General features: G+C 33.4%; 1 protein-coding gene across 2 annotated transcripts; it reads left to right on the top strand.

The window, feature by feature from the left end:
- Window positions 1–899: 899 nt before the first annotated feature.
- LOC124413988 (peptide transporter family 1) lies at window positions 900–25829 on the top strand. 2 transcript variants are annotated; one of them, XM_046894823.1, is made up of 10 exons: window positions 900–1033; window positions 2608–2654; window positions 21532–21610; window positions 21899–22127; window positions 22274–22548; window positions 22744–22826; window positions 22965–23384; window positions 23537–23768; window positions 24389–24978; window positions 25262–25829. In XM_046894823.1, the coding sequence occupies exons 1-10, from the start codon at window positions 994–996 to the stop codon at window positions 25448–25450; spliced, it is 2184 nt and encodes a 727-aa protein (XP_046750779.1). In that variant the 5' UTR covers window positions 900–993; the 3' UTR covers window positions 25451–25829. The 2 variants fall into 2 exon arrangements, with proteins under 2 accessions (XP_046750779.1, XP_046750780.1); XM_046894824.1 differs by lacking the exons at window positions 900–1033; window positions 2608–2654 and adding an exon at window positions 16312–16553.
- The last annotated feature ends 745 nt before the right edge of the window (window positions 25830–26574 follow it).

Genomic DNA, 26574 nt, shown 5'->3' with positions numbered 1-26574 from the left:
TCCTGCATTTATGCAATTCAGGATACGTTTTATCAAAATCCGCCTGCATTTATACAATTTAGGATAAATTTTATCAAAATCCGCCTGCATATATGCAATTTCGGATACATATTATCAAAATCCGCCTGCATTTATGCAATTCAGGATACATTTTAACAAAATTCGCCTGTATTTATGCAATTTCAGGTACATATTACCAATTGAAATTTGTAATCTTATCCACGATCGGTTTATTCTTCACTCTATCTTTTTTTTAAATCATGGTCCATAAATCAAATGTCAATCGGTAAAATGTACTCCGAATTGCATAAATGCTGGCGAATACCGGTAGTTAAATTGGCTGTGTACCATTTCCAAAAAAAATCCGTAGTATGCAATATTCATAATTGAGCCATCTTGCAGACTGTAATTGAATAATAACTGAAATGTGAAAATTTTGTAGAATTCTTCGTAACCGTTATGACGAAAAAATACAATATTTGATAAATCCCAGTGAGTATTTACTTGACCTTCGTATGAATGCTCAAATTGGCTTACAAACATTGTCTCGACAGTTTCGAATACGGGCTTACCTGATTTGATCGTAGATTTTTTTCTGCATACAAAATCCATCTCTGAAGATTGTTCGATTTTTGAAAAGTGACATTGACAAGGCACTGATCTAGGATCAAGATACGTTTTCTGGTTTATTTGAATTCACTGAGTAAATTTTGGAAGCTTTCTTTTCTGATGGAATGTAGCATTCAGTTCACTCTACAACAAAAGCTGGCCGTCACAACTTGAGCGGCTCGTTACTGATAAAAACGTCTTATTGTCATTTTGATAGGCCGAGAAGTATGATTTATAGAGATATTACCGAGATAATGAAGCGATACGATGAACGGGCCGCAGGTACAATAGGGTTAGTTAGTTACTTAGTTGGCAACTAGACGAGAGTGCTGGAAAAGTTAGGGAACCGAAGACAGGAAACCCCGATACCAGTACTCGAGGAATATGAGTAAAGAACAGGAAAATCCGCCTGGACCCAGCCAAGGTACGACGGAAAACTTTTTTTATAAATTTTAATTTTTGTTATTTCAAAAAATAAAATTAGTTTTATTAATGTTTTTCGGTTATTGTAAAAGACGAAAGTAGTTTGGGACTGTATTATATAGTAAGCACAACTAGAAATAATAAAAAAAAAATACAAAGTATAGCAATCGCATGATTTTAATACGTTATAATATTTTTTAGTTCATTGGGAACAAGTCTTCAAATTTAGTCACAGCAAATAGAATTCCCATTGAACTTGGAAATATTTTTTATCGGTTATTAATTGAAACCTGATTTTGTGAAAAATATATATATTTACTTTCCTTCGTATAGTAACGTTTAATTATAACGTTTAGTGTATTAATTTCTGGGCCAAATATTAGTTCAACGGAACGTATAAACACTATTCGGTACTTTGATTATTATCGAGAAGTTACAATGATCATAAAATTTTTATTACAATCAGTCAACTAATTCAATAACCGTTTGAATCGAGTGACACGAAATCCTTGTATAAGATTATTCTATATTATTATATATTATAATTACTATAAATTGTGAAATGTACATATTTTTTTTTTTTTTTCTTTTGCTTCGTTGTTGCTTTTCTTTTACTGGTAACTCTGTTAAGCGACAAAGTGAATAAAAACGAGAGAGCTTTTTAGGGTCACATAGAATTGTAACAGGCGTGTATTCAATTTGTGAACTATTAAATTGGGAATGTCGTATATGATATATATAAAATGCTTGATTGGTATGTAACCCAGTTTTATAACTGGAGTCGAAATATAAAGCTTTATTAAGCATTTGGACCGAATGATATTGAATTCTTTTAAACTCTTGTTCAACACTGCAAATTATATTATAACTACAGCGATGGAAGCTAGACTTTTTCGATCTTCGTATTCATTTTTTAGGTACTAACATTAAAAATTAGTTCTGTGTAGATTTCATGAAAAATTTGTAGGATCAAGTACTCGAAAATCATTTTTTGGAGCGAGATCAACGAGTTATTGAGATTTAAGATTCTATGATTGCTTTTTGTAGGAAAAAATTTTCTTACTATTCTTTCAATAAATACGAGATACAAACGTCAAGTTTCTAATCGTACTCCAGAGCATAAATTTTCTTGGAACGTGCTGATGAATCTCTCATCCCTATAACCTGATCAGACGTCACGCACGCAATGCTCTTCAGCCACAATTGATTCGACATTCATCCTCTTTCGGCTTCTTATGTATTAGATTGCCGTTGACCCCAAATGATCTCGTCATTACAGTTCATTCAACATTTCAAGCAATAGACACGAATCGATTAGGTTTTTCGGGAGTCACAGGTGATCTTTTAAAAATAACCGCCAATGTTGGCTTGTCTGTTTCACAATTAGTTACAAACTCGTGAGAATTGTTTTCAAATATGAAAAAATGAGATAATTTTTTTTTTTTTTCTACGTTTTCTAAGGTATAAACAACGGTTCGAATTATTTTAAGACAGTCGAAAACATTTTCTTTCAAATTTTAATTACTGCTGGAATTTGTCTTCGATAATTCTCAAAGATCGATGTTTTTATTTCAGATGCTGTGGCCACTGATCCAAACGTCGATCCAGAAACATCCGAAGAGGTGAGCTTGATCGATTTTTTCTGTATATAATTTGAAAAATAATATTCACAAACAAAGATAGGAAAACCGAAAAACTGGAAACTTATTTGGGGTAAATGATTGAGTAGGCTAAATTAATAACATTAATCGCATTCATTTGAATGGATCACTTTTATTTGTCGATACAAGTAATTTATATCACGAATATGGTGAAAACGGAAGTCTAGTAACATGTAGAATATTTTATAACACACAGAGAGTATAACTGTATCTAATAAAATTAGTTAGATGAAATAATAGATAACATAAATCCAACAGTAAAAAAGACGAAATTCATCGATCTGGAACAATTCTATTGCCTAAAACAGGCCAATAGGTTGATTAAAGCGTCAATTGACAAAGTATATATTTAATTCTCTCAAATAATCGATTCGTGAATCATCCGCTTGATAACTTTACTTCATTATCAGATAAGTCAGTGAGAAAGATTAACGAGCTTTTCGTGACGATAAACTCGGTAATGAGATATCAGGGATAAATGATATTTGTAGGTATGCATACATTCCTCCTCAACTCGGTATCGAGGAATAAACAATGAACAAATGCAACGATTGCATTGTTCTATAATTATCTGCAAGCATGCGTTGCTCGATTTATATTTAAAAATGATTATTTTTCTTGTCAAAAATAAATATACTTTGCGAAATTTTAACTTTCGCACACATGCAGGGTGTTTTCAAGTAAACACCGCAGTATGTTAGGTTGCCTAACACTAAGGTGAACAAATATCGGTAACACAGTTCTACAGAGTTACCGGTAGGTAGAGTCTTTAAAGTCTTCGCCAGTAAGTTGTGTGAATTGGACGTGTTTATAAAACATTTAATACACTTTCAAATAATCATAATTGACTGAAAATTGGAGAAAAAAAAACAATTAAAAATATTTCAGGTAAAATTTTGTTTCTTTCATAAGGAAACACTTACAAGCGCTTGAAAATGAGGCTTTGCAATAAGATTCCAAAAATTGTATCCCCTCCGCCTCAGACGATATTTTTTTAAACGAATTAATTTTTGGTGTGAGAAGTACATCCAATAGGGTATAAAAAAAAGATGTTATCTACTGTATAATTAATACAAATAAATCATGTACATCAAAATTCTATTCGATATACGTAATATCAAGTGAGGCAGAAGCAGGAAAATCAGACAGAGTATCAATTCAGGTTTATTTAAGATCGTCTTTGATTACTGATAAAATGAAAGAAGTTTTCGACTTTCACTCTGATTGGAAATTGGACTCACCAGAAATTTTCTATGAGAAATGATGTGTGAATAATGAATCAGGGAGGTTGAAATTCATGAAAAATTGTTCTGCACTTGCAGACTTGCAGTAAATATTCAATACTAACAAGCATCTCTGGATGTATGCATATGGATGATTTACGGAGCGGCATGCAACCGTTTATTCTTCTTTCGTGTTTCTTCGTTTTCATTCTACAATCTATACATAATAATCTTATCGATATTTGCTATCGGAAACTCATTAAGTAATAATCGACACTTATTTTTTTGGCTTGTTGCCGTGGGTTTTATAGGTATAGACTAGGGTGATTTTTTTTGAACGACTATTTCTTTTTTTCAGTCCCCATCGAAAATTTTGTTCTATATGTCGAACGAAAAATTCCCTAAAAGTTATAGCCCTTAATATTAATATTAAGTACTCGCCCAGGGCGTGAAAAGATTTCCCATATAAAATACACGTGAATCGAAGCGTTTTTTTTTCAAATCTCTACAGCTCAGTGGAATTTTATGATATCACATTGGCCTTAGTTGCAATTTACGCAGAATTGAACGATCTTCAAAAGTGTCCGAAACGTCGTGAGTCCAACTTACACTGGTGAGATGGTACAGGTCACTAAAGTTGATTTTTACCCAAAATTCTCCATTTTTCGCTGTTATCTCCGAAATGATCAACTTTATTAAAAAAATGTGAAGAAGAACTTTGTTGGAAATTCAATTTTCTACAAAAAAAGTTCTGTAGACCTGATTACTCAGATTGATATTTCTTGAGATATCGAACTTTAACTTCTTGTCGTATAAAATTTTTATGGTTTATCGAATCAAACGTTTTAAATTATTGATATTGCATTGGAATTTGATTTTTTTTTGATTCGATTCGATCCATTCGATCTATTTCATTGGAATATTAGTAATTCAAAACGTTTGATTCAATAAACCATAATGTTTATTGGTTATATTAGATTAAAACGTTTAATTCAATAGAACATAAAAATTTTATACGTCAAGTAAGTTGAATTCCGATATCTCAAGAAATATCAATCTGAGCATTTTGGTCTAATGGACCTTTCTTTTAGGAAATCAAATTTCCAACAAAGTTATTTTTTACATTTTTTTGGTACAGTTAATCATTTCGGAGATAACAACGAAAAAGGAGAATCTTGGGTAAAAATCAACTTTAGTGCCCTGTACCACCTCACAAATGTAAGTTGCACTTACGCCGTTCTAAACACTTTTGAAGATCGTTCAATTCTGCGTAATTTGCGACCAAGACCAATGTCATATCATAAAATTCCGCTCTGTTGTAGAGATTTAAAAAGAAAAACGATTCACGTTTATTTTATATGGGAAATCTTTTCACGCCCTGGGCGAGTACTTAATATTAATATTAAGAGCCATAACTTTTAGGGAATTTTTCGTTCGACACATAGAACAAAATTTTCAATATGGACTGAAAAAAAAAGTCGTTCAAAAAAAATCACCAACTCAGCCACTTTTCTTTTATCTTCTCAGATCTGTTTTATAATTGGTTATACAGTAGTACTATTCAAAGGTACTCTCGGAGAATTTTTTCAGATTTTTTAATTTACTCGTTTCGAAAATGGTTTTTTTTAACCCATATATCATGGAAGTTGAAGTTGAACAAAAAAACGTTTGCACAAAAAAGTTTCGTTTTTCCATAACCTATTTAATACAACATATATTTTCAGCGAAAAAAAATTAATTTTTCTTTCTTTCAATGCGACACCTTGAATTTTACTGTCAATTACACGGTATTTGGCAGTGTATTGAGAACGTATAAAAAAAATTGGCATCGTGGAACTCGACATTCTTGCCGGGTAATAAAAATGTTTTACCGAAAAAGGTGCATTAAGGTACATCTGAGTTCCTTTTTTCCATGAACTATTTAATGCGATATATATATATATATATATATATATATATATATATATATATATATATATATATATATATATATATATATATATATATATCGCCGGCCCCTCCTAGGCCCCCCAGGAAAAAATGCTGGCTACGCCCCTGACAATAATATAACTGTTCTACTATCCAAACACAAAAAAACACGGTCAATGGTCAGCTGTGTCAGCCTGGTTGCATTAGTTTGATTTTTTTCCACCAGATGGCGTATTGCAAAGCGATAATTCCAGTAGCTTCTGCATTCTGCTTATGGCGTCCGGATTTTCATGTAACGTTAACTAAAATAACCAATAATCTATCGGAGATCAAAGCTTATCGTCTGAAGTTAATCTATCGATTAATGAAAAACTGAATCCTGTCGCCATTAAATGCAGTGGCGACACTGAAAAGTAAGAGATAACTTGATGAAATAGATTATTAGTATGATGATCACTATAGTCAACAGTATTATATGTTGAATGTATAAATTTTGAAAAGAGCTTTAAAAAAATAATGTCGCTCTCTCTCTCTCTCTCTCTCTCTGGGGAAGATTTTTGAGAAGCTGGTCCATATTCAAATCAGAGAATTCATTAACACCCACAACATTCTGGACTTGCGCCAATCCGCGTACAGACTAGCTATGTTTAGTACTCAATCTGCCTTAATGCGGATCTGTCACGACGTGAGACGCGCGGTCGACGAGGGGCGCCTAACCATTCTTGTGATATTTGATTTTAGCAAAGCCTTCGACACCATTGATCATTTAAAAAAAGCTTAAAAAGCTGCGTTCACTGGGTTTTTCGATTAATGTGTTTAAATGGATTTTTTCTTATCTGACTGGCAGAACTCAAGCAGTAGTTGAGAATTGTGGGAATTGCTCAAATTGGCTAAGGACTTCTACAGGTGTGCCTCGATCAGGGATCCATACTTGGTCTCCTTCTCTTTTCACTATTTATTAATGACATCGCTACCGACTTAAAGTATTCATAACACATGATTTTCGCTGATGATACAGAAATTTATCTAAGCTTGCTTACCTTCTGAGATAAACGCGGGTATTAGAAAAATCATTCATGATGTAGGAGTAATTTCCAACTATGCTACTATGACAATAGTCTCAAACTGAATGAACCTCTCTAAATCGAATTTGCTAATCCAAGGCAGTAGTGCATTTATTAGTAAAATCAGTTACGAGCAGCAGAGTAAATTTTACGTTGTTTAAACTCAAATACCATAAGGGTGAGTTATCGCAACAATTAAGGGCATCTCTCGTCAAATCAATTGTTTTTCCACTTTTGGACTATTGCTGCCCTGGTCTATAACGATCTATCTAACGAGAGAACGAAACTGCATGCTGCAGAAGCTTATCAATCCATGGATTAGATTCATCTTCAACCTGCGCTTAGATGGACATATCACGCCCTACCGAAGACAATTGTAATGTCAAATTTCCTTTGCCTCATGGTATTACCACGGCATTAAATATAACCAATCAATCAATCAATCAATCTCTCTCTGCAGATTTTTTGTCGTAAAAGAGCCTAACGGCGATGGAGGTTATTTAGGGAATTTTTTCGAGGGATTTTCTAGGGGGGGGGGGGGGGGGGGGGGGGAACCAAATAGTGCCTATAAATAGGGGGAAATCACACGGACCATCTGGCAACACTGTTTAAATGTACATACACGAGGAAGAGCTTGAGACAAACAATTGAGAGTTCAATGATCCCGTATGAAATAGGTTATTATCATCATCTTGGAGAAAATTACTGCTGATGTTTCTAACGAATAGTCTTCTGTGAATGAAGCATACCTATACAGCCTTGCCATGCTGGCCAAAAAAAAAAAAAAAAAAAAAAAAAAAAAAAAAAAAAAAAAAAAAAAAAAAAAAAAAAAAAAAAAAAATAAGGAGGTTGGTAGGTCAAAAATCAATACTGTTCACTACTTCCATTAATATTATATATATTCTTCGACTATCACTTTGAAAATATGAATATATAAAATACTGGAATTGTAAAGGAAGATTTAAATAAAAATTCTTCGCGTTTTAAATTGATTCAAAATGGTTAAGGAGATATTCTAGACTAGAAATTTGAAACAGTCTATTTTTTTTTTTTTTGCTCCATATTTTCAAAGTTTAGACCTTGAAGAATAATACCCTTAGAGGATTTTTGAAAATTCAAATTATTTTCGGAGTAACAGTTATTGTTCAGAAACTACTTTTTTCGATAGGGTTGATATAATATCTGAAGTTCTGATGAACTAATTTACTTGAAATTTAGTGGAAATGTTCTGTGTACATTTCTCTGTGGTTGGAAGTACGGATTTGAAAAAAAAAAAATTTTTTACTATTTCTAAAAAATTGGTAAAGCTCAAAAAACAGGGGCGCAAACAAAATTTTTTTTCAAATCGTCTCTAGATCATAATCCCCCCTTAAAAATTTATCAAACTGGGGATCCATTTGATTCTACGAATCTTTTTAAATAGTATGCACATTCGTAATTTGTAATTGGAAATTTTTCTAAAAACACGTACTACAACGTACGTTTGTTATTTGTAATTGTAATCTCGTTGAATACTGCAGTTAAAATTTTGATTTATAATCAGAAGTTCATTCTATGAATTGAAAATTACAATTATTAATTCTTTTGTCTTCCGTTCAATTACAATTTACAATTCTCACCTGAAAGTGACGTTTATGGTAATTCATCATTTGAGTATAATTGATAAAAAACGAAGTAATTAGCGATGGCCAACATTAGGAAAGATAGGAAAGATAGGAAATATTTTATAATTGAGCGTTCACATTAATTATGATAAGCTGAGTCTCAAGTATAAATGACGCAGTAAAATTTTTTTACGGCAATTTTACACGATGAGTAAAACAACGAGACGTACAAAATTGGCACGAAAATCACCGGGAATAATTAAGAAATTTCGATTCCGTGACGACGCCGAGGTGCAAATGCTTTCAATTTATTGTAAATAAATCATAAGTTGATCCTTGCCGGCTGTTCCGATTTTTAAACACTTTCAGCTTGTTACGGAGTTATTAACATTGCTTTTTGTCATTCATCACTGTCGCAGACGATGTCTTGCTTCTCAACTCATTTAATCTTACAATGAGATAATTGCGATCGCTAAAATCAATTCTAATATCTGATTTATCAACCTGCACGAATAATTTGGCTCATTTAATATTCGACGAGCTTCCGATTCGCGTTGTTGGATTTTTAGTGTGTACCGATTAACCAGTGGGCTCGCGATATTTATTTATATATATATATATACATATTATGCAATTATAATCGATGTGTTCTTTTTTTTATTCCATTCTTAACCGTGCAGCGTAACATTTTGTCCGAGTGTAAAAAGTAATAAATTAAATAGTCTTTGTTTAACAAGCTAGCGAAAATAACGGTAAGGTTGAAGAATATTTACAAGAAAAGAAATTTTTCATTTTGATCGGAAAATTATAGTGTTAAATAGTAAATAAAAATAATAACTACCGGTAGGTGAATTTAATGAGTGAAATAAAAAATAAAGATATTGTCAATATTTTTTCAGCAAAATTAACTACGCATAAAATCAGTGGGCGGGATTTTATTTTAAAATCAGCGTGAAAGAATATAGAAAGTGGGTTAATAATTATTATTGACAAAACATTCGAATTCGTAGATCACTAAGCGATATATCATTTGCAAAAGTGCAGTTACTTTCGAAAATGTTAATCTAGGTGTGATGGTTTATCCTCGTTCAACCATTTTTGGTTATGCTAATTGGATTGCGAATCACAAATTTATCGAATTTGCAACACATCTGCTGACGAGCCGGAGAAACTCTTTATTATATGCTTTAATATCTATACTTATATCATCAATCGTGGAGAGATCTTCGTCTGCTTGCAGTTATTTTTTTAACAGATTCGATCAATAATCGAATTAACGTGGATAATTTGAACAACTATATAAAATGTATAGTATTTACGTAATTATTTTTTTAATACGGATTGGAAAAGAAAATTTCCGAGAGATTTGAAAAAAAAAAATGATTTTCATTTGCGCGTTATAAATTTTCCGGAAACACCGCTTATGCCGATTATTTTCGAAAATTTAATACCTTCAATTTTGTGAAAATATTCCCTTTTTTTTTTTTTTAATTATTATTTCAATAATTCTTCCGATCTGAATAAAATGTTTAAATTTATTCGCTATGATCGAAACACCGGATAAATTAATTAGCTACAATTTGTCTAAGAATAATTCATCGTTAATGGAAAATTCTTTACAATAAATTGTAACTTATATAAGGTTAAATATATCGTTAAACACCGTAAATCTTGGTTTCAATCATATAACAGTTCTTCGTTCATTATCTCAGTTAAATGCATATTGCACACGAGGTTAAGAATGGTAGAAAAAACAAAAAAAAAAAAAAAAAAAAAAATCAAAATCAAAAAATTTAGAGAAACTAAAAGAAGAAAATGAAATCCCATTATTCGGAAGCAAATCTGGAAGACGATCTGAAAGTTGTCGTGGATAAACGGGGAAGCGTGAAACAGCATGGAAACGGTTCAAAGGATCCTTCGGATATTTTTTATGAAGCGATTCCTCTGCAAGAAATAAACTACAAAGTCGATTTTACGACGAAAAAACCAATTGAAGTAAGTCCAAAAATTTTTTTTCTCGATTTCCAACCTCAAAGATGTAATTGATTGTTATTTAATTATCCGCGCAAACTAATTGTTATTATTGGCATGAAATTTATCTCTATTCGATAATCATAAATAATTATAACATTATACGTAATTGTATAATTAACGTGTCTAATCATATTTGAAGAGAAAAAAATTCAGATGTTGATTCTGCTAATATCTCAAATTGAAATGCAATAATAATTTTTATACATCTACATCGAATATCAATTTATATATATATATATTTATGTGTACGATAGAGTGAAAATTTTTATTTATATGTCATACGCGAAAATTGCAATTAATGCATGTACTCGCGATCTTATCGCCACTGCATTGCGACGATACTCACTCTACTCGGCCAGGGCCGGTTTAGGGAAGGGCAAAAGGGGCTCCACAAAAAAAAAATTTTAAGCCAAATTTGCTAACAAATGGTAGGCAAAATGTGAAAAAAATCATTTTTCTGATAAAAAATAAGTTCTGCCGGATAGATATTAATCGATATAACCTCTAAATTCACTGCAAATTTTGTCGAAATTACTTTAATTAAAATTAAGAATTTTACGGAATTTTGAAATTTTCGGAAAACTTTTGTAACCAAGTCATGTTCCACGAATTTTCAGATTTCGTAAAAAAAAAAATTTGTCTTTTATAAACAAAGTATCATGGAAGGACGATCGGTATTCAATGTGGGAATGATAGGTCGAACTTGTCAGATTTTATTATGAATTTTTTGAAAAATCTTCGATTTTCTCTAACTCTCAAATTTTAAAAAATGTTACTGATTTTTTTCAAGAATATTATAACAGTAAAGTTGGTATAAAATTTGAATGAAATCGGTCAAACGGTTCGGATATTGCAAAATTATTTTTTTTTAGTTTTGTTGAAATTTTTGAAAAAATACTGTATTTGGAATTTTTCGTATTTGTCCCAGAAGAAATTTTTGGAAACAGTGTAAAAATGAAAATTGTTTATATTGTTTGAAAAATAATTAGGGGCCCCCCACTTCTCTATCGCCCCAGGGCCTCCACACCTTTAAGTTTGTCCCTGAACTCGGCAATATAGTGCGCGAATTGTTATGTCTGTAATACATGTTTGTTGTACGGCACACGATGCGTCTTTGTATCTTGCCGGTGGCCTCGAGATGTTCTTACAAATGCCTGAATGAGCCAAGCAAATTAATGAACTTCATACTTCGATTCGTACGGCAGCCATACACACGTGTCGATAATAAAGTTAATTAATAATTCAAAAAGGTTAATTTATTAAATAGACGATGAAGTATTATGCGCATTGTTAACGGTAACGATATGAAGGTCCTAACATACTGCGGTAAACCAATTTCAATTCACATTTTTCTTCAGTATAAGTTGTGAAATACATTTCACGGATTTTTAACGAAATCGTCAAACTTGTAAGGAAAATTATTATATCAAATTATTTAATATTGTATTTGTATTATCATATAATTATCTTTTCTATCGAAGGACTAAAGAAAAATTCATTAATAATCAAACTAATAATAATTTAACTGATTATTTATAAATATTCAATTTTGTCGGCACAGCTATATTGTATGGGAATATATGGTTTCAAATAATTTTTTTCCAAAGTAATAAAAATGTTGGCCGGCATTTTAAAAACGTTTAAAGTATTTCATAAATGTTCGACATTGCATCGAAAAATTTTTGTGTCGATGAAGTTGCTTTGTTTAAAATAATTTGAATTTTTCCGAAATATTCGAGTTTTATCTTGCAGTTAACATATTTTCGAAGCATTTCAAAAATATCCAAAATGCTACGTTACAGTTGACTTCATTGATTTCTAAAACGTTTCAAAAGTTCCGGAAAAGTTATTTTGATCTTTAAATATTTCTGAAACGTTTCTAAAATATTGGAAATATTATATTGCACTAGAACAGAAATGTACCTAGAACTCCTACAACACGCTTCTTTCTTCGAGGTCAAAGCCTTTAAGTGAGACGTGTACCAACTGTCTAAAGAAATCCCTATATTGCTAGGGAATTATTTTTCTGGTGAACGCTACCCTGCTCGGTAATACCACCATGCGTAGTTGTGATGTGAGTTATTTAAAGTCCCGCTCATTTTTTTCCCAAGCAGATTCAACGTGACAACAATTAATCACCACCGATCTAGGGTATTTTGGCGCCGTTGGTACACATCTTACTTAAGTCCAGTCCACCACGAGAGAGAAACATTTTTGGAGAAAGAAGCTGCACTTCTAGGCACACCAGGCTACTGACTGCAACGTCTCACACTTACCAACTATATGAAATTATATGAAAATCCCTAGTCTTGATAGTACTAGTGACCTTAAACAGTCGAAAAAAAAGAAATAAAGTAAATAATGAAAATAGTTATAAGGACCGTGTTGGCTCAAGGTTAAAACGACTTAAGACGTCACTTGAATTTTACAAGCCATTCCTAATATGCTTGACGAGTATGAGAAACGTCGTGCAGACGATTCTGTTGTTCTAACCTGGATTCCAGAGAAAATTCAAATGCCAAATCAGGCATGACCCCTGGAATTGTGAAAGCAGGTTGCTTCTCCATCCGCAGAGAGTTATAACCGATGGTGATTAAGAATTGAAACACGTTAAATACACGGAACCTTATTTTCCATGAAGAATTTATTATTTCAAAGATCCATTAATTTCTCGTCAATCTTTTCCTGCATATACGATTCTTCTCGCGTGTTACGCATTTTGTAAAAATTATTGCATCAAGCGTTTAAGTGGCCGAATTACATTCCTTTTCATGCAGTTTTTTTATATTCAGATGACTGTAAAAAAAACTTGACAAAATGAAAAACGTGGAAATTTCAACTGAATATTTTTATCTTTCAAATTTTGGGTGATTAACAAAATTTCATACACCGTTTTCTCCATTGAAAAATTCTCTTCAATTTCCAAAGTGAAAACTTTTGTATGAGAAAGGGAACCAAAATCCGTCATAAACGGCGTTCCTATCCTCGGTCTCTTCATTGTGCTCGCATTCCTTATTCATACGCGTAATATAATCAGGGGCGTAGCCAGCATTTTCCTGGGGGGCGGGGCGGAGGGGGGGGCCTAGGAGGGGCAGGCTTGACAAAAAAACTGTTTTTGTCCACAATCATGCTCTTTTCAAATAAAGTTTACATAATAATCAATAATCACGTAATACACAAAATATGAAACTTGCTTTGCTTTAATCACACGTTAATATTGACATTTATTAAACTTTGCCAATACCTTAAAAATAATCAATTAATTTTTCATTGTTATTTAATCTAATGCCCAGTCTTTAAATTTTACTTTCAGTAGGTACACAATTAAATAAGTATATATATATATATATCCCATTAAATAGTTCATGAAAAAAAGGAACTCAGATGTACCTTAATGCACCTTTTTCGATAAAACATTTTTATTACCCGGCAAGAATGTCGAGTTCCAAGATGCCAATTTTTTTTATACGTTCTCAATACACTGCCAAATACCGTGTAATTGACAGTAAAATTCAAGGTGTCGCATTGAGAGAAAGAAAAATTAATTTTTTTTCGCTGAAAATATATATTTTATTAAATAGGTAATGGAAAAACGAAACTTTTTTGTGCAAACGTTTTTTTGTTCAACTTCAACTTCCATGATATATGGGTTAAAAAAAACCATTTTCGAAACGAGTAAATTAAAAAATCTGAAAAAATTCTCCGAGAGTACCTTTGAATAGTACTACTGTATAACCAATTATAAAACAGATCTGAGAAGATAAAAGAAAAGTGGCTGAGTTGGTCAAGACTGTCTCATATTCTCACTTGAGGCGGTGGTGATAATGGTAAAAGCATAAACTTTTTTTGCTGCGCGGACCGAGTCGGCGGCTAGATTCCCAACCAACACTTCTATTTATTTTTGTTTTTTTATTATTAAAATATGTTCAATGCTTATTTCTTGTAATGAACTTACGAATAAGTAATATTAGCATTCAAGTTATTTTAATTGAAAATAAAAATAAAAAATAAAAGTGTCGGTCGAGAATCAAACCGAGAATTCGGGCCTTGCAGAAAAAAAGTATTAAAATAGTGCATGCCTTAACCGGCTTCATCACTGACTGAATTGACATTTATATATATGATAATATTATCGATAATATAAATAGATTAAAAAGAAAAAGAAAAGAGATGATAACATTGAGAGACAACAATTTCATCGAAAGTTTTCTCTTCTCTGTCGCGCATCTCACTACTCAAATTTTTTTTTTTTGCCAATTTTAACACTTTGTTACGTCCTTCAGACCTTAGATTCTTTTCCCACACATCAGCTGAATTCTAGCTTCCTCTACTCCTAAACTTTTTTTCCGTTTCGTTTTTCTTTTTTCACATCTTCTCGTTGTACTCTCTGTATATTTTACAATAAATCAATTATTATACCACGCAAATATTCAACCCCTCAATGCAAGTGCCTCTCATAACTTCTTATTCTTCATACGTGCGCATAGTCGAACGATTACGAATCTAAAATAGGACGGGATTGAAATTAGTATAAGTTTATCGTAACGAAACATTGATGGAAAAATCAGTATTTTCTTAATTTTACAATGATTTTTAATGAACTAAGAGTTTGAAGTATAAGTGTGTTTGGTTTTATTACACTTCAGACAATTCGAAAATCGCGATGTAACGGGTTTTCCCCAGTTTGAATCGTTACGATATAACGTTATACCAATATCAATATGACAAAATAGGTCTTAATAACGTCACAACGTCAAGCATGCATGTTTCCTTGTGATCAAATTCCTTGAAACTAAGGATATAAGCATTTCTCGAAGTTGCTGGTTTCAAAACTGCGGTCAGATCTGAGAAATTTTCAATAATCAAAATTGCGAATCTAATATGGCGGACTGAAAATACAAAAGTGATCAGCGTAGCTCGAAAATGCATTCTCAGCGGTTTTTTCGATCACTAAATAAGACCCCGAAAACCCCCGAGTAACAAATTTCCAGCGAATAAGATCAATTTTTATATTTACAGTCCGCCATATTGGACCCGCTATTTTGAATTTTCAAATCTTGATACCGGATTCGTTTTTAGCGATCCTAAAACCCCTCCTATAATCCCTCCTTATACATAAAAATTAACATTTCTTAGAAATCGAATTATACAAAAAACAACAACAACAACCACAACAACAACAACAACAACAACAACAACAACTTACAGCGATGTGTCAAAAATTGAATATAAATCTTGAATAACCTATAAAAAAAAATTTCAATTCTCCTCATCAATTCGAGATGCCGAGTTTAAATAATCCAATTCAATAACATTCCGGTATTTATTGCTGCTATCGGACGATCATTGTAAGTTGAAAGCAAAGTTTAATAATTAATCAATTAATGATCCGGTTATCGATAGCCGTGTACGCAACACCAAAACATAGAAATTTATAAGCAGCCTGGAATTCTTTAGCCTGCATTCTTACATCTTCTCCGCATTTTATATTCCGAATGAACGTCTTTCGGTGCGGAATCAATCGATCCCACATCCCCCCCTGAAAAATCTTTGGGCTCACGCCGGGAGACAGAAGAATAGGTGCCATATGACTTCAGAGTTCCGTCAGAACTTCAGACGAATGAGTTCGCGGTGAAGGAACGCTTCGCGCGTCAGTCGGACCCGCGAAAAAGAACAATAAAAAAAAAAAAAAAAAAAACAGAAAAAACTAAAACAAACAAATAAATAAATCGACCCCAAATGCATATAATCGTAAAAAAATTCTTGCGCGAAAAACATCCGTTTATCATAAGAATACAATCAGTTTATGGAAGAAAATCAAAATCCTTAAATCAGTTTGCAAGTTTTTTTATTGCTCAGTTTGTGATTTAATTAATCAAGTACTAGTATGCAGGGTTAAAAAGGGTTACCGGAAGTATTAGAATCGCTCGTCAAGCATATTTTCTTAACCGAGTTTTTTTAGTCAACTGCCCAAATATGGCGATCGAAAAATGTCAATCGAAACAGGTAACGTTACTTATATTTTAATATTGTTTTTTGACCTATTTGTTGTTATAACACATTTACATCTGTAACGTATGCCTGTAATAATATGCAAATGGTTGAATTATACGGTCGAACGGTGCAGGTTGATTGTTGTTTTGAAACAGGTTTTTCATTGCGCCATGTATTAAAGGTGGTTAATACCGCGTGCGTATATAATATCGTTGGGAAATAGATTGCAAAATTGTTTTTGCAAAACATATATAATTCACGATCGGTTTCTCCTTGTAATATCTGCAGGCTGTATAAACTGCGGATCAAAATATATTCATCGAAAGAAATTTGCCGTCATTGCGTTCGTAAAATTTCACTAGAATTTTCTGGTGACTTTAACAAAAGACATTCTTCTCAACACCTGACGATCGCACACGAGATTCAAACTGCCGGTGTCACGCGTCATGCAGTGTTATTGTTATGACTCGATCCTGACTTACATTTACACATTGACACATATGCAGCGTTAAACGTGAGCGAAATAAATAAGCCGTGAAAATTTATCTACGTTATGTATGTACTTCAACGTCTAATTCTATGCGACGTACAGTCCGGTGAAAAAATATCGTAAGAAATAAAACAGAAGATAACAAATTATTAAATTATACCTTCGACTGAAGTGAGCGACATTTTATTGTTGGATGTGGGGGGAATTTTTTTTTTGTTTTTAGGTAATAAATCACTTCTTAACACAATATGAGTAAACTAACTAACATAAAATTTATCTATATTGACGTTTTTTCCAATCCCAAGATCGTAGTTCTTGTCCAATTTTGATAGACGATAAGGGCTGATTCAATTTTTTCAAATCGTTTCGAATGAAGTTTTATTGAAAAAATTGATCACTGATATACAATTAATGAAAAAAATTTCTTTTTTCATATTAATCTAACGTCGCAAATACTGTTTAAATTTCATCCAACTAAATTCAATCGCACGATCAGCTTTGAAAAGGCTGTTTTATCAATGTTTAACAATATTTTGACACGCTGCCTTTGTTCATACTGTACGCTTAGCACGCGTACCGTTCAAGATAATAAAAGTCGACGTTGTAAAAACGTTCTCTTTATATACGCTTGATAACATTGCAGGTGACGTTTATGAATATTCGCGTCAGTTTCAAAGCTGTAAGCAGAAAATTTAATAATATCTTGCTTAGAAATAAATACAAGAAATAAAAACAATAAAAAAAAAAAAAACGTAACTAACTAAACAAACAGACTGCAAAAAGCTTTTTTGCTATTTATGTCTAAGTAAACTGTAACGGTATGTATGTATATACCTAATATGAGCTGATAGAAACTACGGTTGATAATTATTTCTCACGAATCTTCCGTAACTGGGTCACACGAAAGCGACTCGTTTTAATCGTACAACTTTCAACCAACTGCGAACTGAGTGATTACAAGTAACGTCAATGACTTATTCTTTCTATAACATAAGAATTGAGGAGATTTTTCATCAAATTTTTCGGATATGTATTTATTTGATACGGTGAAAAAAGTGTAAATAAAAAAATGGAAAATTCAAATAAAACAGTATATTAAAATTGACGGAGATGAATTTTAATTGAAGAAAAACATACGTTTACGGTTATAAAAACTTTTTATTGCAAATTTGAATTAATGACTTAGCCGAAATTAGAATTTTTTATAATATTCAGTTTATCCAATTCTAAAGAAACTTTTTAAATCGTCAAACGAAAGATTTTTACCTTCGTTTCTCAGTAATACGAAGGGAGAAGAAAAAAAAAAAAAATTAAAAAATGAAACAAAAACTATATTTACAAAAGATGAATCTGTGCCTTGACCTTTACTATTTTTCTTACGAATACAATTTGTTTCAGAGAATTTGCGAAATATGCAATTGAAAGAACGAAACGAGCTATGTATGATATCGTTAAAAATTGAACAATTAAACAACATACCTTGTGGACAGTGTTAAATAAAACCACAGACTCTGCGCGAAAACATGCGAAAACAACGGAATTTTACTAAAAATATGTATTGAAATACGTTCAATAACATTTCACGGTCGAATTATTGTCACTCATAATTGAGCATTCCACTTGATTTATTTTTGATAACGCTGTATACAATATAATTGCTACGCAGTTTGTGGAATTTGCATGCATGTGAGCGATTATTTTAGCGATTATAGTTTACCACTTTGCCTGCATGTGTATACAAATACAATGAAAATTTATACTATCGACAAACACAAAGCAAAATGACCTTATTGTCACAACGTGAAAGTTGCACGCATTTGCATTTGGATTACCGTGCGAAAGAGCGTTTTGCAATTTACGTGCAAACTATGCGTATATAGATTTATTTGAAATCTGTAGTTCTTCAAGCTTGTATTATAATTTCTGTCATCGCGTAGGCGACACACTTCACAATTAACGTATTACATTCAGCGAATTATTGCCGTTATACGCAATCACTGTTACGCAATATTTTAGCCAAGTCAAGATATTATGCTAATGAAACGCTGTGAGTTAAATCTAAGATTTTTTTAAGGAAAGCAATTAATCTCTAGACACGATCAAATTATTCACACGTCTACATTTTAGTCACAGAAGTGGAATATTATTTTATATCAATACATGTATACTTATATATAGTTCACAATAATTATTCTGCAATTTTTTTATTATAATAGGCAGAGATTTTATATTATCATCGCTTGGAAAAACGACGACGTAAAAAGGAATTTCAGGGTACATAGTACTCCTACCTTTACCGACCGAGCAGCCTTACCCTTTTTCTTTCCATGTTGAATAAACAAATGAACGGAAATAGTTCAAATTTCAACATACCGGAAGAAAAAGTTTGCTCGGTCGGTAAAGGTAGGACTGCTATACGATCGTAATTTGAATCTTGTTAATTCTTCCCTTGCCAATACAAGTCAGGAAATCCTTTTTCTTTGTGTATACGACGTGTAGATGAGGTCACTAAACATTGTATCGTGAATTTCTGTGTAAACATCGAATACTGACACCACATAGAGTCGACAGTTTTCGGCGACCGCAATGGTCAGTAACCGAGATGAAAACAATGGAAGGCTGACATGACGTATTGAATGAAGTTTGTATCGTGATCTCTGTCGTAACTTTAACGATACAACCTTGACACCAACAGCCGATCTCTAGCCGCGGTTGTTAGACGACGTGCATTGAAACAAACGGATTAGTTATTGGAGGATATATATTGAATTTATTATCCTCAACTCCGGTGTTTTTAATTCTTACAAAAATTCGACCATGGAATGTCGATTATGTTAGTAGGTTAGTAAATGCAGGAAACTTCGCTGATTGGTACGTGTTTTAGTTCAATTGAAGAAGAGGAAATTAAAAAAGACAATCGTTTCGACAAAAAGGAAACAAATTTAATTTTTTTGGAAGTATTGGTCTTTCTAAGTGTGCGTTCCGAAACTACCTGACAGCGCTAAAAACTCCCTAGATAAGAGACAGAGCTAGTCACAAACTCGGTAGCGCAAAAGAAATAAAATATTGTTGATAGCACTGGGAGATAATTTCGGAACGCATTATTTTTTCTACTTTTTGAATTCTTCTCTTCAACTGACAAACTATTTCAGGTCCGAGGTTTTTCATTTAAAAAAGATGCTAAAATATATCGAAAAGTAGGCATTAAATTGAAAAATGTTTCGAACAAAAGTTGTTGTATATGAAAAGGGATATCAGATGAGTATCCTAGTTTTTGGGTCTGGGGCTCCTGCTAGGCCCAACTGCTGTTCTTCAAAGTGAACCTCCTATATTTTATTGAATTTTCTTATTTCTCTTTGAAAAGTGAGTAAGTTTTGCTCCTAGTTACTTTTTGGTTTTCGTCTTCGAACAGGCCCAAAGTGTAATTCGAAGTTTTGTCATAGAAAGAGTGGCAATATGTTAATCTGTGTGAAGAATTTAAAAATGAGAACCTGTTCTACGATGAACAGAATTGTTCAACACTGATTATAGTATAAAGAAAAAGTGCTAGCGTTATACTGGAGCCAATTCATGCAGTTCTAGTTCTAGTTTTGATCAGTAAAAAACCGTATCGCTAATGTGATTAGATGGAAAATTGCAGCTCCGGGGTCGTTGTTCCTTATATACCACCGAGGCCTTTTGTATAGTTTGCAACACAATATGACAGTGAAAGTTTTCAGTGAAGGCTGCTAAAGAGCCTTTGTAATTATATGTAGGAATTGTGAAATAAAGGAGAAGAAAAAACGAGACATCTATGCAGTGAAACTTGAGATCATGTTGTTTTTAACTTCCACGTAATCTTCAGAGTGTGATTAAACGCAAATAAACGGAAAATTTAGAAAAAACCCCAAAATTATCTAGGAAGCAAGCTTTGACTTTCAAAAACCGGTTTGCAGCTGCAACTGTTTTAGGAACGGATTTATCTAAAGACAGAGTTTTTGTGAGCAGGAATCCATTCGAACCGTAGGATTACAGCGAACCATTGAACCGGTTTGCGCGCGCACAATTTGAGATAATTTATTTATTTATTGAACAAAAAATTATGGCTTGTACGACACATTAAATACTACGTGGTTATGACGCCACCCATGCCAAGATATTTCTGTAAGCAAATGAAATTTTATGGTCAATTCTCATTTTCAATTGTTATTATTAATGTAAATGAAAAAAAAAATATGTCATAGTTATTTCAACCCGCTTTACCACACGCGCATATTCAGATTCGACAACTAGTTTGACAAACGAAGGCCAGTTTAGAATTAGATTATATAATTATCGGCAAGAATGTGTAATCGTGTATATGCAAAAAACCGATAAACTCTTTCGTTACAAATAAAAACGGGTTTACTACGATTCAACAGGACATTTCAGCATCTTTAAGAGTTGAAATACATAAATTTATTATACAAAAAAGGAGAGAAATGAAACTAATGAAAATCTCTAATGTTTTTCTTTTCTCAGAAACTCAAGTACCCAAGGTCTGTTTTCTTCATCATCCTCAACGAGTTCTGTGAGAGGTTTTCCTACTATGGTATTCGAAGTAAGTATAATAAAAACTCCTTGATACGAAGTGAATAACATTAGTTTAAGTGTGCTTCTTTACTATAAAAATAAAAAAAATGTCCTACTCTCCAGTTCTTAGCAATGTTTTAAAATTTAATCAGACACTATTATAACTTATATTGAAAACAAATTAGTAAGTTTTACCTATTCTAATACGATGGTACCAAGTCCAGGTAGGATATTAGTTCAAAGATAAAGAAAAACCGATTCAATTCTCAATTTGCTTCACGATTGGTACTTTTTTTTACGTTTACTATCCTTACAGCGATCCTGGTTCTGTACCTACGAAACAAACTTTACTACAGCGATGACACATCCACCGTGATCTACCATGTCTTCAGTATGTTGGCATACTTTTTCCCACTTATTGGAGCGATGCTGGCCGATTCTTTACTCGGCAAATTTCGCACCATTTTCTACGTGAGCATCATCTATGCCATTGGACAATTGGTACTTACGGCGAGTGCCGCACCTCCGCTGAATTTACCCGATCGGTAAGTGAAGTTTTTTTTTTTTTTTTGTCAATTATAAAATAGCCAAGAATAGGTAGATAAATAACAGAAAAAACAATATAATAGGCAAAGTACGCGAATGATATTTTGGATAAAGAAAAACACTTGAATTTCTGTTTTCTTTATAGAACATTTGCGCTGTTGGGGTTGCTGTTGATCGCCATTGGAACAGGAGGAATCAAGCCATGCGTTGCAGCCTTTGGTGGTGACCAGTTTTTGTTGCCGCAACAGGAGAAATATTTGATCACCTTTTTCTCCTTGTTCTACTTCTCGATCAATACCGGATCGCTGATCTCGACTTTCCTCACTCCTATTCTTCGCGAAGATGTTTCCTGCTTCGGTGACAATACCTGCTACTCTCTAGCGTTTTTCGTTCCGGCAGTTCTTATGATTTTTTCCATAGGTGGGTTTATTTTAGTAACGATAAAATGGTATGATTCTATACTGTCAAGAAAAATCTTAGCTGTTTTTTTTCGTACATCGTCCATATTAATAGCTTCTTTCAAAAAACATTTTTTAGTATTCCAAACACATAGTGTTCAAAATTAATAGACTATAAACCAAAATGCCTGTCTGAATATTCATTTCTCTGTTCCAGTGATCTTCCTTCTTGGTAAACCAATGTACAAGATCAAATCCCCACAAGGAAACGTGGTATTAGAAGTCGGAAAGTGTATCTGCGTGAGTACATGACATATTTTTTAAAAAGTGGAAAATATAACCACACGGTTGATAATTCATAAAACCAAAGCAATAATTTTAAATAGATCTGTGATTATTTTATTTTGACTGTTTCGAATTCTCAAAATTTAACTGCAGCATGGAATTGGCAATAAATGGAGGTCGAAGAAAGGTGAAGAGAAAGAATACTGGCTGGATCACGCTGATGACAAATACGACCCGAAATTCATCTCGGATATTAGGTCAGCGCTCCAAGTGATAAAAATGTTCCTCCCACTGCCGTTTTTCTGGGCCCTATTTGATCAGCAAGGATCAAGATGGACGATCCAAGCGACGCGAATGGACGGCCAGATCGGCAGTTTCCTTCTAAAGCCGGACCAGATGCAAGTGGTCAATCCACTGCTTATCATCATATTGATCCCGATTTTCGAAACCGCAATTTATCCCTGTCTTGATAAGTTGCGTCTGGTGCGAACCCCTCTGCAGAAGCTTACCACCGGTGGACTCTTGGCTGGGATTGCATTCATAATTTCTGCCGTCGTGGAGTTACAGCTAGAGGTAATTTTACACACTTTACCCACAATAAAATTTCTATTTGTTATTATCAGTTTTAACAGTACAACGTTACGTACTGGGTCAATTATAATTATGAACCCAGTTCTAGAACTGTGCAAGAATGTACAATTTCAGATTTGCTTATGACATTTCAGTCAACGTATCCCGTGCTTCCTTCGTCTGGACTGGCGCAAATCAGAGTTTTCAACACCTTGAATTGTCCGATCATAATGTCAGTCGAAGATGATTCTTTTGTGCTGGATAACCTGGGCGTTTGGGAAAATAAGTACGTTGAGGCCAGCGGTAATGTTAGTCTAGCGTACACTGCCAATTTCGCTGAATGTTCGAGTCTCGGCGTGACAGATACATTAAACGGAGCCGTGAGTGGTGAGTGGAGATTATTTGTATATATTATAAAAGAGCCACATCACCTTTCGTAGACGAAGATAAGAAAAAAGCAGATTTTACTAAAAACTGCAGGAAAACAGGGACACGTCAGGTTTTTCTGGTAAAATATACTTCGTAAAATGCAGAATGTACGTCAGAAACAGTGAAAACCACCGTGTGCAGAGTAAAAATGCTACATTTGTAGTAAAAAATATAATTGGTATGGGTATTTTTTTTTATCAAAAAGCTCGATGTGTCTTACTTCTTCTGTAGTTTTCGGTAAAATCTGCTCTGTTTCTTCTCTCCATGTATCTTTGCGGAATAATTCCCCGGAAAGGTAATCCGCCTGCATTTCTGCAATTCAAGATACATTCTACTGAAATCCGCCTGAATTCCGGCAACTGAGAGTACATTTTAACGATCGACATTTGTTTCTCTTGGACTACGATTGGTTGGTGTGAGGAGTCGACCAATCGTGAACAATGACACAAATCTCAATTGACAAAGATTACTTTGATTTGCATAAATGCAGGCGAATTTACCACGCGATGAATTAGCCATGTAATGTTTTTACGTAATAACCTGATATACGATTACTTGATGTACATGAAACGTTTCAGGAACCATTTCTGGAACTGAAGCTACTGCCACTTCATGGGTCGTAACGAAAGATGGAATAAGTGATAGCTACGTGGACAGCGTGTCTAAGACAACGAGTGGAGATCCGGCTGTCCGAGCTTTGGTTTATCTCAACGCGTCGCTCGGGGATAAGGCTAATCTAAGCTTTATTGAAAATTCGAAAACCGCCCTGTCTTTGGAGGTATCATCGTCGTTCAACGCGACTGATCTTACCGAACTTGATCCTGGTGTCTATGACATATATTTGAATGAGACCTTGGTAGAATCCTCAGTAGTGTTGAAGCTCGGAGGTATCTACACCGTCACAGCTTACGTGAATGATCTCAGTTCCGCTACTGCTAACACCACTACGATCACCGAACCAAACTCCATGCACATGCTCTGGCTTTTGCCACAGTACATCGTGATCACTCTCGGAGAAGTTATGTTCTCTATCACTGGTCTTGAGTTTGCCTTCACACAAGCGCCGGTCAGCATGAAAGCTTTGCTTCAGGCTTGCTGGCTTCTTACGGTTGCCTTTGGTAATCTTATCGTCGTTATCGTTGCTGAAATAGCCTTTTTCGATAGTCAGGTAAGAATAGTTGGATACTTTACGTTAATACCATGAACACGATATTTTTTCCATCCATTTTATAATGTCGTGAAGGGCCTTTTAAAAGTTTATCGTGTTTAAATTTTCACATAAACTTGTACATTGTTCCAATTTCATTAATAATACTACCCAATAGTCTGTACCATGTGTCCAAGAATGGTCAAACTATTACTGATTCTTTTTCAAATTGAGTTTGAGCTTCTTTATGTGTAAGTCTATAATACCTTTACGTTATAACAACCGTTTTCGTTTTATTTTACAGGCATATGAATTCTTCCTATTCGCCGGCCTCATGTTTGTAGACATGTTAATATTTGGTATTTTGGCTTGGTTTTACAAGTACGTCGAGATTCCGGAAGATGAGAATGGAGAATTTCCTAATGGAGATATTGTTCTTAACGAAAAGTCTGGTACAACGAACCCATCATTCAAAGGCGATGACAGCAAGTGATTTGTTCTGGCCCCAAGCCAGGCTGGTTGTGAGACACTTGAGGATATCTTTTATTTACAAAACGTGTTCTGTATGAACGAGAGCTGCTGTATATTTTCACCCCATTTTAGACTTAACGTTCTATAATTGTAAATAAATTTTATGCCTTTATACATATCCTTATACACGCGTGATCAGTTCGTTACATCGTGTAAATAAAATTTATCTATTTAACATTAGGTCAACGATTATTTAATTATAACATTTCAGTAATCGTCAGTAATTATACATGTGGTTTCGTCTGTTATATTATTAGCATTAAAGAGCCTACATATCAAGGCTACTTTTTCATTTTCTCGAATGGTATCCACCATTTGAATTTTTTGAAAAGCACGCATTGCGCATGTGCAGAATCTCGTTTTGGTCTCCGCGCAACTCGGATCCTAGATTATCATACTTCTATGAGGCTCTCTAAGCTGGGTGGGCCCAATTTTCATCGACACAATTCAAATCACCGGGGACTCGAGAAAACCCACGTGATGAACCCCAGTCTGAAAAACTCGCTCTTCAAAAATTTTCCTCTTTTAATATTATTTTTTGAAGAAAGATGAAAAGCGTGTATATTTATCAATTATTGAGAAGACGTCACATTACGGACCTTAAAATAATACTTTATAGTAACCATATCTTAGAGTAATAAATATGAACGTGAACTCGTTCACAGTGTTTATAGTATATCATGAAAACTGTATACTATACGAAAACTGTAGTAATGCACTTGCAGAAAAAAAAAATTATTTATAATATGATTCCATGTTCAATGACGCTGAACAAAAACACAATGCTTAACGCATCGCAAACACGTAGTGAATCAAATCTCATTCTTCTTTTTTTTGTACTCATTAGTAAACTAACAAGTGAACTTAATATTGGTCTTGTGTCGTCCACGCGACGATGAAAATGCCTGGCTGAACGTTCTTCACTCACGAAATTATCATAAATCGCAATTATCTTTCCCTAACTTAAACATCGCTTCAAATTATGTTTACAGCATCTCATTTTACTCGTCGTTATTTCCAGAACATCGGAAAGTCTTTCGATCAAATTCCATACATCAGTCGATCACTAGTGAAAAAAAAACAAGA

The sequence above is a fragment of the Diprion similis genome, chromosome 13 (genome assembly GCF_021155765.1).
Source record: "Diprion similis isolate iyDipSimi1 chromosome 13, iyDipSimi1.1, whole genome shotgun sequence".
Taxonomy (NCBI): Eukaryota; Metazoa; Arthropoda; class Insecta; order Hymenoptera; family Diprionidae; genus Diprion; species Diprion similis.
The sequence above is the reverse complement of the archived record's forward strand: the minus strand, read 5'-3'. Positions and strand labels throughout refer to the sequence as shown.